The sequence below is a fragment of the Lethenteron reissneri genome, chromosome 31 (assembly GCF_015708825.2).
Source record: "Lethenteron reissneri isolate LAM-NWPU_2019-01 chromosome 31, ASM1570882v1, whole genome shotgun sequence".
Lineage (NCBI taxonomy): Eukaryota > Metazoa > Chordata > Hyperoartia > Petromyzontiformes > Petromyzontidae > Lethenteron > Lethenteron reissneri.
Genome location: NC_083809.1, coordinates 8,850,672 through 8,866,481, shown reverse-complemented (window position 1 = coordinate 8,866,481; position 15,810 = coordinate 8,850,672). Strand labels below are relative to the sequence as shown.

General features: G+C 49.6%; 1 protein-coding gene across 2 annotated transcripts in view; it reads right to left on the bottom strand.

The window, feature by feature from the left end:
• Positions 1-15,810, bottom strand: part of CFAP221 (cilia and flagella associated protein 221) — a 64,407-nt gene that overhangs the window by 7,382 nt on the left and 41,215 nt on the right. The window contains exons 14-21 of one of the 2 annotated variants that reach the window (XM_061563470.1): positions 15,555-15,650; positions 14,549-14,633; positions 12,320-12,462; positions 7,808-7,888; positions 4,536-4,658; positions 1,578-1,748; positions 825-974; positions 168-265 (exon numbers count right to left, since the gene is read on the bottom strand). In XM_061563470.1, coding sequence (XP_061419454.1) covers positions 168-265; positions 825-974; positions 1,578-1,748; positions 4,536-4,658; positions 7,808-7,888; positions 12,320-12,462; positions 14,549-14,633; positions 15,555-15,650 — 947 coding nt within the window. The remainder of the gene's footprint in view (positions 1-167; positions 266-824; positions 975-1,577; positions 1,749-4,535; positions 4,659-7,807; positions 7,889-12,319; positions 12,463-14,548; positions 14,634-15,554; positions 15,651-15,810) is intronic. The other variant, XM_061563469.1, reaches the window with a different exon arrangement.

The window sequence follows — 15,810 nt, the reverse complement described above, 5'->3', positions numbered from 1 at the left end:
TCACCGTGCCATGAGGTGTAACCGCCTGCAGCTAGATCGCGACCACGCACCGGTGCGAGATCCACGCGGGGCTTCTAACAAGCGCAACAAATCTCACGAGGAGTCCTTTCACAGCAGCGTGTGTGCATGTGCTGGTGGTGAGGGCGTTGTGTGAAGGTGAGCGGTACCAGCTGGGCGTGGTGGAGTTGGCCTGTGAAGAAGAGGTGAAGAAGAGGAGGCCCGGCGGCAGGAACCTCTGCCACTCCATCGCACCCCTCCCTGCGTCCTGAACCCACGCGGCGGCACACGTGATCACTCCGCCAACTCAACGTGCACAACGCACTCGTGTAAAGACCACACACCAAAACAAAGACGAAGATCCCCCGTGTAGCCTTTAACAGACTGTTAGGGAAAGGGCTTGAAGCGATCAAGGCCAGCACGGCGCATGAGAGGGCAGCTGTGGCTTGCGCCCCCGATGAGAGGAATGGAACGGGGCCCCCAGCGTTCGATCGCTGTCCCCTCTCACCGGAGCACGTTTCACACACGCGCGTCTCCAAGGATAGAGGCCGAGGCGTCTTCGTGCCACGTCTGCAGATCACGTGACACAACACCCATCGATCACAGCCACACTACTGCAGACTTTGACACTGCCGCCCTGGACGGACGCCTACGTTGCCTAAAGCCGGCAGTGCCAGGGTCCCCAGGCCTGAAAATGCCGTCTCCTCCTGCCTGCGCTGCCCTGGTGCAGCGGCACTACCAGCACGCTCGACGGCTATGCCAGTGCTGCCGACGGTTCGTAGCAGAGACTGAGCGTGGTGGTCAGGTCGCATCGCTGGTGGCCTTACCCTGCTTGCGAAGGCCCTGCGTTGGGTCCGGGGCCTCCTCGCAACAGCCCCTGGGCCCCATGTCACCCCGCCACTGGGAAGCGTGGAGTCAAGATGGACGTCCACGTAAGGCAGCATTGAGACACGGGCCTGAAGGCTGGGCACTGCGCTCTGCACCATTGGCAACACGGGAGCGTGCAGCTCATACAGCGGCGCTACGCAACATCAACATAGCAGAGTACAAACTCAACATAGCTCTAGTCAACATGGCAAACCAAGAGTAGGCCAAATGCCCATTAGGGTCAGCTCCTCCAGAGCTCCTTCTTGTGTAAGCGCTGCACCTTTACCTTTTAGAGCAAAGGGCAGTTTCATAATAACCTCACTCGACACACCAAACCACCCTTGTCACGGCACATCATCACCAAAGCCAAAGGCCCTCCACATAGCCTTAACAGACTGTTGGGGCAAGTGCTATTCACGAGCACCTATAAAGGCTGGCACGGCATACGAGGGGATTGGTGGTCAACATCACGCCCAGCCGCCTTTGTCTCCCCAGTGGTGATGTTCACTAACCGCACCAGGTACTCATTTGAGGTTGAGTCGACCTAGGGGAGGCCCAAGACAGATTCAAATATCTGTCACTGATATTCATTGTTCGTGAGCAAAAAATCAAACTCGGATCGCCGGGTTCGTAGCGCAGAGCACAGACCACTGCCACCGCTGCCCACATCATCACCACACACACACGCACTGTCGTGTGGCAGCGACCCTTACGAAGAGAAGCGGCGAGGGGTGTGGGGGGGTGAGGAGCAGTGCGGCGGGTGGTGACATCAGCTTGGGACCGCCATCAGGGTCTTGGGTCGTCTCACGTCCTCGCTCCGCCTGTTCCGACTTCCCCAGAGCACCGACAGCCGGGTACCCACTCAGCTGCTGCTGCTGCTCCTCCTGTAGACAAGACGAAGCCAACAAGACAAATCATGCTTTGTTAAGCTTTCATAACATTGGAGGACAAAGTGCTGTTAGCGAGCACATCTCAAAGCTGCAATGGGGCAAGGCGTTGCCAGCGCCATGCCTCGACGACTTTGTCGCCCCCAAAGTTTGTGTTTACACACCACATTAGGTCCTGGTTGGTTCATTTAAGGCTGAGTCAACCTAGGGGAGGGTCCTTCTGTCAATCCACTGCTATATTAGGGCGTCCCAATGCCATGCGGGTCGTGTGGGTTATTTTGATCATACACCACTGTCCCTGTGCATGGGCTGGAAACCGAACCCAGGTGACCTGGTTTGTAGCACAATGTGTGAACCACTGCGCCATGCTGCTCCCCACACAGAATGGCTGTGTTGCCATTGCAAGTGTTAATCCGAACAAAAACTATTTGATTAAACAAAGAAAGTGTGACAAGCGCAATGGAAATGGAAACAATTTGCATACATTTTGCTGTTGTTAGGATCTCCCAAATGCATTAAACCCAAATAAATCTCAGGCCCCCGGGCTGTGACCCATAAAGCCCCTGCGTTAATATACATAAGACCCGCACCACACACGTACACCAACGCAAGGCAAACTCCACCAAAACACTACAAATAGACCAATTACACAATAGCAGACCATACATGTCCAATGCACCACACAATCCGCATAAACCAAAGCAGCACGTACGCAAAATACATCGGTAATGGTAATAAAAAAGCAATGATGGCAAGTCATTGTATCTGTTTATGCGTTTACATTTTAGAAAACGGGGAGGCACTCAATCGACACGACTAAAAATAGCAACGTCTTTATTTTGAGGGAAAAAAAACACTCAACACGCTCAGCAACAACACTGTGTGGCCTTTAAAAAAACAAAAAAAATGTATAATCAGCGACGTTTTGGGCCAATGGCCCTTCTTAATAGCTCTTCTTCATAACGTATAGAAGGGCCATTTGCCTAAAACGTCGAGGATGAATTTTTTATTTCAAGGCCAGTGTTGTTGACGTGCATGTTGTTCATTTAACACACAGGCTTTCGCGACCAATATCCAGAATAGAGGTGTTTTGTGTTAGATCGCGTAAATATAAATGTGTCCTTAAATCCACCACCACCCGACAGCCAATTATACAGGTCAGATTGAATCTGGCTGTCACCTGATGATGCTAGTTGTAATTCGCTTCGAAACGTCGTACTCAAATTGTAAATGTTGTGGATTTGCTCTCCAACACACCGGTTAGTGCTGTACTAGTAACGAATTGGCACGCTCTATTTACGTGACAAACCTTACCAATTGGATGCGTCGGGTGGTGGCGGGTTTAACGACACATTTATATTTACACGATCTAACTAAAAAAAACCTCTATTATGAGTGTGGTGTTGTTGTTAACTGTGCTTGTGCACCACTGCCAACGCAGCCGCAGCAGCATCACCGAATAATTTGTTTACTCGATGGCAATCAAGAATGAATGTCGATGTGTTTCGTGAATTCATAGTGCAGTCAACTATGGCACAGCAACTACTTTAAATGTCAGGCAAATAATGAATGGCTTAACCTTGTGGGTGGCTTGGTAGTTTGGGTGACTGCTGTTATTTCAGAGCACTGACCCTGTATGCGTCGCTGAAGGTGTATTTTTATCGTTGTGCTTGCTGAACTTTGCTAATTTTTGGGAAATGTTTTAATGTGTTGTCGTTTACCTGCACTAACATCTTGTACACGACACTGCAGGTCCCACACACTCACCCACCCACTCACTCACCCACACACTCAGCCACCCACTCACTCACCCACACACTCACCCACCCACTCAGTCACCCACACACTCAGCCACCCACTCACCCACCCACTCAGTCACCCACACACTCACCCACCCACTCAGTCACCCACACACTCAGCCACCCACTCACTCACCCACACACTCAGCCACCCACTCACCCACCCACTCACTCACCCACACACTCAGCCACCCACTCACTCACCCACACACTCAGCCACCCACTCACCACACTTCATGTGACAATACTTCTCTGTCTGCTTCTTCTTCTCTACGCACTGCTCCATTCTGGAATTCCCTCCTCCCATCATCGTCTCTGCTCCCCAAGCTCTTACAATAATAATAATGATAACTTTGCTCAATTCAGGAAATGTGTTATAGTTTGTTTTCTCTTCTACAACGTTGATGGTGTTGTTGCTTGCTGGCCTGTTTGACGTTGTGGATCTTCGGGCCTGTGTTTAGCGACTGTGTCGAAAATAAAATCATGGCTCACGCCCCCCAGGTCTTCTTTGCAAAAGTGGCGTTTGTCTCAATGGGATCTTAACTTGTTATAAACGATTTAAAGCTTTCGTGACTGCAGGGATTCATCTTCTTGGTTCTTTCGGTAAAGTCACGTAGAAGGGAAGTAATAAAATAATACAAATAAAAAAACATAATAATTGTATTATGTTTTATTTTTATAATTGTATTACTTCCCTTCTACGTGACTTTACCGAAAGAACCAAGAAGTTGTTATAAACGCTTTACGTATTCGGTTTGTGAGCATATATATATATGTAGGTACAATCATGGATGTGCCATGAAATGTATGAATTTATATTCGCCGAATTATTCCAATTGCACGGTTTTAAAGTTTAATTGTAGAATAATATATTTACGTACGGGGAACCTGACTGATGAAAGGTGCCTTTAAGTTAATAAATATTTGATTGATCGATCGGTTGATGAATGTGGGGCATGAGTGAGTGCAGACGGAGCCGAGTCACCTGGGGCCTGGGTGGCAGGCTGCGGGGCCCGATCGGGAGGGCCGAGCGGCTGTAGGTGAGGAACGCATCGTGCACCGACACGGGACGGTACCTGCCCAGCTGCTGCGAGTCCAGGTTCACCTGCTCCGAGCACAAGCACACGTAGACAGAGAGATCTCCCGACTCGCCGCGTAGGCTGTTGGGGCGATAGGGGGCGCCAATGGGCACCTCCCAGTCGACGCTCGGGTATCCGTGGCTATACAGATGAATGCGAATCGTACGAATACTCAGAACTAAGGACGAGGAGATCGCGCGGAGCACAGTTTAACCTCGCCCGTGTCATCGGTCTATGGTTTAACCTTGCCCGTGTCATCGGTCTATGGTTTAACCTTGCCCGTGTCATCGGTCTATGGTTTAACCTTGCCCGTGTCATCGGTCTATGGTTTAACCTTGCCCGTGTCATCGGTCTATGGTTTAACCTTGCCCGTGTCATCGGTCTATGGTTTAACCTTGCCCGTGTCATCGGTCTATGGTTTAACCTTGCCCGTGTCATCGGTCTATGGTTTAACCTTGCCCGTGTCATCGGTCTATGGTTAAATGTGCAACTGTGTAGAACTGATGAGGTGGTGGTGACAGGAAGATTCCATCTCTAGCCCCGCCTACTCCCAGCATATGTGACCTTAGGTTGCAGTGGCTCTGCATTTGGCTCAAACAGCTCTCTCGCTATATTTCTCTCAATGGTCCACCAGCTGTGTTTGTTCACCTGAGGATGATCGCTTGTGTTGCGATCGAAACGTCGTGGTTTTTTTTTACCTTTTAATTATTTATATCTACGTGACTTTACCGAAAGAACCAAAGAATATGAATTCCTGCAGTCCCGAAAGCTTCAAGTCAAGATGTAGGAAAACAATCCTGCAACTTTTTCGAAATGGCTGATTAAAAACCACTTCAACTCGTAATGCGCCGCACGGTATTTCGCTTTCTCTCGAACGGCTCGAGAGGCGCGACGAGGAACTACATACAAGCAGGAAGGTAGCCACGTGGTGAGCGGGTGTCAACAATTGCCCAAGCTCTGCGGTTCTCTATATATGAAGGTATTGTCAGCCATATTCTTGGGTCTTTCGGTAAAGTCACAGTAGAAGGGAAAAATAATAAAAATAAAACATGATAAAATTCTCACGACGTTTCGGCCACAACGCAAGCAGCCGACCTCAGGTGTCTTTCCGACAGCTCTGTTCTTCACCTGAGGACGGCTGCTTGCGTTGTGGCCGAAACGTCGTGAACATTTTATTGTTTTATTTTAATTATTTTATTATTTCCCTTCTACGTGACTTTACCGAAAGAACCAAGAATATGAATCCCTGCAGTCACGAAAGCTTTAAATCGAAAAATATTGTCAGCCAATTAATGAGCATTTACACGTGGGAGGAAAACTCATCACCCGGAGAAAACCCACATGTGCGAGGAGGAGACACTATCCCATCCAGACGGGAGGGGCGGAGTCTACATTGCTGTACCGCCTTCTCCTGGCGAGCAAGGCCACGGCACTTCCCTAATGGCCCCAGAAAGGGAGTTTCACGACATTCGTGCGTTCCACCAACCCTCGCCTTCAGTGACGGATTTCAGGCATGCACCACCACCACCAACAACCAGCTAATTATCCCTCCTGTAAGAAAAATGTTGCTGTGATGCCTTTGATTATTGCTATTTTCCTAAGCACACACTGTTGGCATGTTAATTGATTCTTTTGATTTCTGGATATTGTTGGGGCTGGGCGGTGGGGGGGGGGGATAATTAAACTCTTCTCAAAATCTTAACACCTGCAGAAGGTGCGAGATTGCTGTGGACCCACCCACAGTTATATCAAACACCCACTTTCAATTCAAACATTAATTCCAATTGCGACAGGTACATTAAGCTTGGCAACATATTTATTGCTTAGCTGCATAGGAGTGGTGCTCAAGAAGTGTGATGTCTGATCGTATTGTTTCTTTACGTAACCTGTGTGCTTGCCGACAAGTTTGTGCAAGGGTACTGCATCACTGACCCTCCACGAGTGAGGAGCGTTTAATAGTCAAACCAACGTGGATGTGAAGATTGTCGTTTTCAACGAAGAGGGTTAATCCGCAACTCAGAAAAGCTGCCCCACCCCCTCTCCGTGCAACTGAGCAGTAAGGCTGGAACGGCACCCACGGGCGCACCAGGAGCCAGCATCGTGCTCCGTTGTCCTGACTGATGTTCCCACGTTGCAGCAGCCACTTATTTATGGCCGAGATGGCAGAGAAGGCGCAGATTCAAATATTCTTTGCCACCGATGTTAACTGTGGCAGGGAACTGAACTCATGTTAGCGCCGTTGATGAGCACGGTTGGCTACGTACTGTGCAAAAGAAGTACGGGTTATAGCATAGCGCTATAACCACTGCACCACTACTCTCTACAAATGCACACAAAGACAAAGATTCCCTGAATAGCATTAACAGACTGTTAGGGCAAGTGCTGCGAGTGAGCACTTATGAAGGCCGGCACGGCACACGAGGGGGTTGATGGCCAACACTGCACCCGGCTACCTTTGTCTCCCCAGTGCTGATGTTTACACACTGCACCAGCTACTTATTTAAAGCTGAGTCGACCTAGGAGAGGCCCAGTACCAGTTCAGATAATCGCCACTGTTATTGGCCATGAGCAGGTATCAAATTCAGGTCGCGAAGTTCTTAGCGCAACACACCAACCACTGCGCCACCGCTCCCCATACAAGCGCACACACACGTACATACACACGATCTAGGTGAGGACTGAGGATCAATTCGGATAATCGACACCGATGTTAGCCGTGGCCGGGGAATCGCACTCCGGTTGCCTAGTTCGTGGTCTAGTGCGCTGGCCACTACGCTGACCACTCCACCCCCCTTGTGCACACACGAGTACAAGCAAGCGGGCACGCACGCACGCACTCACGCACAAGCGAACAAGGGCCTCTCCTTTTGTCTCCTTAGACCGTGGGGGCAAGTGTTGTTCGTAATGGTGAGCTTTTCTGGGGGAGGCCACGGTCAGGTTTAGAAGAGACGAATGGGCCACCAATCAAACGCGCTGGCTCGCGGTTGTACACGTTGAAGCTGTGCCGCTGAAATAATAGTGCATGGAGCTTATCGCCATGGCAACACTTCCAAGAAAACAAGACCATTTGAATCTGTGCGGCGTCTCTCAATGCGGCCGCGTCTTGAGAGGCTGAGACACACGCACGGACTGACAACGCGGGCAGAATAAAATGGGGGAGCAGAGTTGCGCGCCGTACCTTCAGGGGTAGGTACGGCACCTCGATGGGAATCCGCACCTCCGTTGGCTCGAGGAGTTGTGGCTGTGAGGGTCGAGAAGCCTGCGGGGTGGGCGGTGGGAGGACAAATGGAGAGGCGATGGGAGAGATATACAGATCGGAGGAGTGAAACGAGATGGGAGTGGATGACGGGAGGAAATGAGAAAGGAGAGTTGATCGGAGAGATTCGGAGAACGTGAGAGAATGCAGAGGGGATGGGATTGGAGGGGATGTGAGACAGAAGAATGAGTGGTGATGGGAGATGAGAAAAGAAATGATGAGAGTAGATGGGAAAACAGCGATGAGATGAGAGGGAGTGGAAATGGGAGAATTTATGAAGGTGAAAGGAGATGGGAGAGGAATATGAGTGATGAGAGGGAGAAGACAGGAAGGGAGAGATGGGATAGGAGAATGAGAAGAGACATGAGAGAAGCAATGATGGGAGAAGATTATATGTGATGAGAGAATGAGGGAGAAGGAAGGGATGAATGGGAAGAGAGGAGAAAAGATAGCAGTTGGGAGAAGAAATGAAGGATGAGCTGGGAGAATGGGGAGAGAATGATGAGAGAGAGGAAGAGACAAAAAGGTTGGGAGATACGGAAAGAAAAAAATCCATCAAGGAAAAGAATTAGGAATTGAGGAGAGATGAGAAAAATAACATTAGGGCTATCTATCATTCGCATGTTTAATCCACTACATTATATTATTTAGAATGCATACTCGCCACGGTCTCAGGTCAAACGATGTACCATGCGTACCGTAAGCAGGCACGTGTTCACGCATGCTGGTAACGTTGACCTTTATTTAACGGGTAAGTCACGCGGAGATTACCATCTCAAGCGCAGCAGAACTGGCCAAGAATGCATCGCAATATCAAGAAAGGCACGGCCCAGAACATTGCCAAACAAAGAGCGTGCACCATCCGATTGCCCCCTCGCAGACTGCCCCATTGCATGTTCTCCCACCGACGTTCAAAACACGCCACGCGTGCTGCAAGACTGCGACGAATTTGTACGCAACTAACTGGGCTGCCCAATACAATCTGAATGAAACCAGTTGCAAGGTTGCCAGGTTTTAGAGTAACTGCTGCTGCGGAAGAGGGGTCCTGCAAATGAAGAATGCGTTCCTGTTATCACTTTCACGGCTCTTCCGACGAATTCAATTTATAATTATAATAAATAATAGGGTATATGAGTGGTGGCGCAGTGGTGAGTGCACTGCGTTACAAACCTGGTGACCGGAGTTCGACTCCCGGTCATGGATAACACCAACTGTGATTGATATCTGAACCGGTGCCATGTGAACCCTTTAACCAAAACCAAGACTCACCAGCATGGTGAAGTATGATCAAACAAGCCCCCTTTTGCTCAACAAGGAAATGGGGATGGCCTTCATCCAAGTAGTGAAATGGAAATGGGTGCAATATTTAAAATGTTAAATAAACACGAGACTAATTTTAATTAATTTAAACAGGGTAGGTACTGTGACTGCATGCTCATTAATACTGGTATTATACTGAACACAAAGGTGTAAAATATATCGATGAATCAATTATTACACGCATTTATTTGGATGTGAAACAATGGATGTTTGATTCACATATATGTTGTATGTAGTGGGCTGAGATGATCCCAGCAGCCATGAGCAAGTGGCTAATGCCCACACGTGCCTTCCCATGTGCAGTGCCCTCTTTGCTCAATTGTATTTCCTAAATCCTACTGGCGCTTCGGGACTTGTACTTGTGCGATATATCGAGTAACTAATGATGATGATGATGACAAATTCACCGCAATGTTTAAAAATAACCCATTTTGTAAATCCAATCGTGACCCTAAAGTGACAATTCACGGAATTGCGAGGTGGATGAATCATCGCAGCGCCTCGCCCTAATAATTGTCCAAGTGATTTCCTGCTGAAATTGGCATTGAGGTTGTGCTCATCACGTGTTTAGAGCCCACAGCCATTGGTGGAAATTCCACATTCCTATGGTGGAGGCCAGCCTATCCACAGGGAAACCACAACTGACTTCCCCACAAAGCGGTTTGAACTTTGCCCGCTTGAAAAATTGCGCATGTTACAAAATGTTTATTTCAATATTTAATCGACCCCCAGAGGAATGATGGGCTAAGTCAACCTCCAACCAGGGTTTGAACTCACAGCATATCGATTGCAAGCCGCTCGCTCTACCGCTGAGCAACCTGGCGAGTTCCAGCATCGCCCAGTATTTATGTTGAACTTCTTTCGCACCGTATGTAGCCATCCGTGCTAATCAGAGGTCTCTCTCCACGAGAGATCCTTATGATAGAGTCTTAAGACTTTGTTTTTTCCCCATGACGATTGTTGGAGAGAATGATTCTGTAGATCCGCACAGAGTGAGTCCCAATCCAGCATTGCAGGGGGCTGATACCGCAGAGTGAGTCCCAACACAGGCAGTTGGTGGGGGGTGGTGGGGGGCTAAGACCACAGAGTGAGTCCCAACACAGGCAGTTGGTGGGGGGTGGTGGGGGGCTAAGACCACAGAGTGAGTCCCAACACAGGCAGTTGGTGGGGGGTGTTGGGGGGCTAAGACCACAGAGTGAGTCCCAACACAGGCAGTTGGTGGGGGGTGGTGGGGGGCTAAGACCACAGAGTGAGTCCCAACACAGGCAGTTGGTGGGGGGGTGGTGGGGGGGCTGATACCCATCCTGACTATCGGCGCAGGAGAAGGAGCGACCTGTCACCGTACAGAACTCGATTGGTGTTTGAGAAAGCGATGGCTTTGAGCAGTAGAGCAGTGGTTCCCAACCTTTCTGGACCACCGTGTAGTCAAAACTACAGGATGGTGTTTGTGAGAAAGCATCATATCTGCAACAGGTACGCAGAACACTTCCCACACACACACACACCCAAAGACAAAGATCCCCCCGTATAGCCTGAATAGACTGTTGGGGCAAGTGCTGTTCACGAGGACCTATGAAGACCGGCATGGCACACGAGGGGGTGGGTGGCCAGCACCACGCCCGGCTGCCTTTGTCTCCCTAGTAGCGATGTTTACACACCACACCAGGTACTTATTTGAGGCTGAGTGGACCTAGTAGAGGCCCAGGACCGGTTCAGATAACCGTCACTGGTGTTGGCCGTGAGCGAGAATCGAACCCGGGCCGCTGCATTCGTAGCGCAGCGCGCTAATCGCTACACTACCGGTCCCAAACCCACGTTCACACGCACGTAAATCTTATCTTGACGCATTCTTGGCCAATTCCCCTTTTCAGTAATAGATTTTAATCTCTGCGATGTGCTCGTAAAGAATGCCAATAAAAATTGCAAGTATTTGGATAAACCGTGCATGTTAAACGTCCTTATAGGACTCTAATCAATGCATATCTCACATACCAGGGGGCGAGTTGTCACTGTTGTCATGTAAGGTGCACAATGGACGTTGGTAATGGTGGCTCGCAGGAGGCTGCGTGTGCAATGCAGGGCACACAACAGGCCCTGCTAATACTGAACAGTCACAACGGGACACTTTTCCTCTCACCGCACAACTCCCTCGCACTCAGCAGCATTCTCACTCCGCTCAATAGCATCCTCATGCGGCCTGCGTTCAGTCCACGTAGCATCCTCACACGTGCATTCCCCGCCATGGATATCAACTTCAACCGTCTCCTCTAAGCCATTCATAGCACCCTCGGTCTGCATGTGCTCGTAACATCTTGGCAGGCTGTGGCCACCACTGATGGAATCCTCACACAGCCTGCCTATAGCAACGCATTGCATCTTAACTCAAGACAGCCAGCACCTGCCCATCTCAGCATTCTCATACAGCCTGGCCCCACTCAGTCTTCTCAAATAACCAATCCCAACCCCTCATACAACCTGCACACAACCAGACCCTTTGGTCATAGCATCCTGAAATAGCTTGCCTTCACCGACCATAGCATCTCCACACAGCCAGTTCCTATGATTCATAGCTTTCTCACACAACCAGACCCTGATCACACAACATCCTCACACAGCTAGCACTTGTGTTGCATCCTCACCAGAGCCAGACCCTCCGCTCATAGCATCCTCACACAGCTTGAACCTAATAATCATAGGATCCTCACACAGCCTGTTCGCGACCGTCAAAAACGAATATCCCCTGTATAGCCTTAACAGACTATTCGGGCAAGTGTTATTAGCGAGCAGCGATTATGGCCGGCATGGCATACAAAGGATGGGTGTTACTAGCACCACGCTCGGCCGCCTTTGTCTCGTTCGTGGCGACACTGAGTCGACCTAGGGGAGGGCCCAGGACCGGTTCAGATAATCGTCACTGATGTTGGCTGTGAGCGGGAATCGAGCTCGGGTTGCCGGGTTCGTAGCGCGGCTTGCTAACCGCGGCACTCACACACGCACACGCACCTTCACGACTCATTGCACCCTCGCGCAGCTTAACCCCACTCCCTAACAGCATCGTCACGCAGCCATTCCCTACCACTTGCCAGTGTCCTCAGATAGCCTGCCCCGACTCACATTGTCCTCAAAAAGCCTGCCCACTGCCACGGGCTTGAATGACACTGGAAGGATCCTCTCTATGGAGATTTTCAAAAGCCTCTCCTCTTCTTCCTCTGACTCATCTCCACTCCACGTCGCTTCCCTCTCCGCCGACACGTGCCCTGCTCACGACACATGAGCGCACATGGACACACACGGGCACACAAGAGCACACACGGGCACACACAAGCACACACAAGCACATACAACCGGCACCCAGTTGTGATAACGCAGCCTGTATACATGCTAGCTCATCAGACATTGCCGCCAAAGCAGGGTTAGTACTTCAATGGTCGACTGCGTGGGAATGAATAGCACATCTTGTATGCTTGGGTTGTAGTGTGTCAGGAGATGACACTACAGCAGTGGAACATTTGATCTATCCGTAAGGAGCGTTTAGTGCTATCCTCTCGCAATGCGTGGGTTTCCTCCAGGTCCTGTAGTTTCCTTCAGCCCATTAACGTAATTAGCTGAACATCCCAATGCGGGATCCATCTGAAAATCACAAATCAACTCAGCGAGGCTTTCGCGGGCAAATAAAGGGTATCATTACTTCTTATTGTGATTATTTAGCGTCCGTAGCAAGCGTGTACATTTGCGTACAAGCAAGAGAAGGCGGTGTGCGTATGTGTTCGCTACTTGCCGTGTGCTAGTTACATCTTGGCATGCACTAGTTACATCTCGCCGTGTTAATAATGCACGCAGCGCTTTGTGTCCTGGGGGTGTGCAGCCTGGATTGCGGTCCCCACCGCCCGCATGAGGCGGTGGCTCCTGCACGCTCCCACGCCTCCTCGTGACAGCTTCAAACCGCAATCGCAACAAAAGGCACGGCACACTCTCCCCCGTCAGGGCCCGACAGCCGTAATTACAGCCTTTCTTTATCCATAAGCTGAAACGAAGCTACATTTTAATCATCTCCCAGGTAAAAAATGTTTTTACTCTATCAATACATTTAAAACGTAATAGTAGCAATGCAATTTACGTATTCGTAATAGGAGTAACGGTGCGCTGCTGCGTGCTATTAATCTGCCGACCTGCATTCGATTCCGCGCCACGGTTAACATCGGTGGCGAGTGATGTCTGAACTGATGCAGTGGTTTGCGCACTGTATTGTGACCTGAGTTTGATTTCTGCCCATGGCTAACACCCATAGCATGTGATATCTGAACCACTTCAAAGTCATCTCCTCTTCACGGGCACCACGGTGGCGAGATGTTAACTGCCTCGCCTGGTATACAGGAGGTCGTGGGTTCGATCCCGACCCTGACGCCTGCATATTTGGAGTTTGCGTGTTCTCCCCGTGGTCGCGTGGATTTTTTTCTCCGGGTCCTCCGGTTTTTCCCTTCACATTAGAAACATGCGTTGAGACTATTTGGCTGCTATAAATTTCCACGTGATAAGCCACTTCGTTGACCTATCATTTGTGGCCAGGTCACTTGAAAAAAAGCTATATAGCTCAGTGGGCATTACTTGGTAAAATAAAACATTGTTTTTAATTTTAAAATAGTTTACTAACCTGCACTGGCCAGAATGCTGAAGTACGGTCAGGCGTGGGAAGGCTGTATTTATCCAGCAGCGAATTGACAATTGGCTGTACATCATGACAATAGTCATGCCAGGAAAGCCTCACGGAGTCTCAAGAATTCAAGAAAACCCAGCATTGCAGAGTTTGGCCAATGTCTACGTAGAGAAGTGCACTGCTGCACATGAGAAGAAATTGGAGAACTGTCGTAAAGGCAAGAGCAGTCCATTCGATGACTCGAATCGGCCACGAACAAAAATCCACCAACAGCATGGATCGTGAAAAAATTAAAGTATAGCAAACCTTTTGCTGCTGCCAGAGGCCAGAGTTAGTCCACCTTGACAGAGTCAACCTTTCAAAGGGGTGAAGTTTATGACACAAACTATGCTCGCTAGCGGATACTGAAAACACACAACGCAGCATCATTGTGATTAGTGCCGGGACGCGGGGGGTCGTAACGAGGCGAGGAGATAAAACCGCGCGTGCACCTTGCCGTTGCTCGTTATTATCACGGTGAGAGTTGACGGCTGGCCAGGGCATACGGAGTGATTCATTAATTCACAGCAGCGGCAACAACAGACGATTTGTTCAATGACAAATGAAGATTTAACATTTGCCTACTCATCCATTTATAGTATCCTTATTTTATCTTCATTGCATGGGATTCCCACGGGACCCCGCGCTACCTGTGTGCGGTTGAACGCGGTCTTCTTGAGCAGGCAGGGCCTTGAGGCGGGCCAGTCGTGTCATGAGCCTTGCTCTCACTATCACCTGTATTGACGACACCACCACCACCACCACCACCGCCACCGCCACAATGTTATGTACTACCGGGACGGCTCGCGTATTCAAGTCAAACAATTGACTCAAAATTGTAATTTTATTTGTCGATTTTTCTTTCGTCAATTACCGAGGCCCCTACATCCATCCTCCTGAAGGCAGGAAAACCCCTCACAAGCCAGGGCCAGCGTGGAGCGGTTAATTGTGCTAATAACACCACCGGGCCCTGCTCATTATTCCCCACGTACTGCAATAATTGCGAATAAACCAATTGTTGATGAATTTACGTCAAATCACATGCTCGTGATACATGTGCAATTAACTGTACATGTAAGAATAGCTTTACAATATATGAATATTACATGCAAAATATAAGCTGATAAAAAATTACAACACTGCAATACAATGTACATTTAAGCGAAAGAAACAAAAAATACAATAAAAATGAGACAAAAAATGTATTCATTCTTAAATTGAGTCGTGACTACAAATTGTGACGATTCATCACATCACCAGGGAAACGCGGGTGGAGGGGAGGGGCGATGGATTAATCATTGCCCGCGTAAAGAGAACCCTTAAAATTGAATTGGCCAAACATCTCAATGCAGCAAACTGGTCAGCAAGAGACGAGAGACTCGTTACTGAGGCTTTCCGAGATAAAGAAATTAACATGATTATTTTGACGAGTTCTACGCATCAGCACTGCTGCGTAGGCTGTCGCGGTTGTGCCGTACGTATCGGCTCTCCGTTGTGTTTCCCGGGGTTGTACCACGTACGGTGTTCTAAACAACGCGTGGTGAAACCTGAACCACACATTGGGCAAGCTATGCAATGTCAGCCTTGACTACAGCGCACTGCCCGGCACGTTCCCCTCCACTCGCCATGTGTCTCTCTCCCTGTACCGTGCCTGACCTTGCGGGCCGCTTGTTGCAGCCGCCCCAGCGCGCGCTGGCGGAGAAGCCAAGGGTCGTTCGCGAGGACATCCATGCCGGGTGGAACAGGCAGCTCCTGCACGGAGAGCGCAATGCAAGTTGGACGGTTTGCAATAAAAGGTTGGGGTGGAAAAGGGCAGCCCTGCAACCGCTTGCCTACGCCGCTGCTTGTCGAAGGGCATCCAATCGAGCGAGCTCAAATATCCCCCCCCTCCGGAGAGTATTTGGCCTACTCT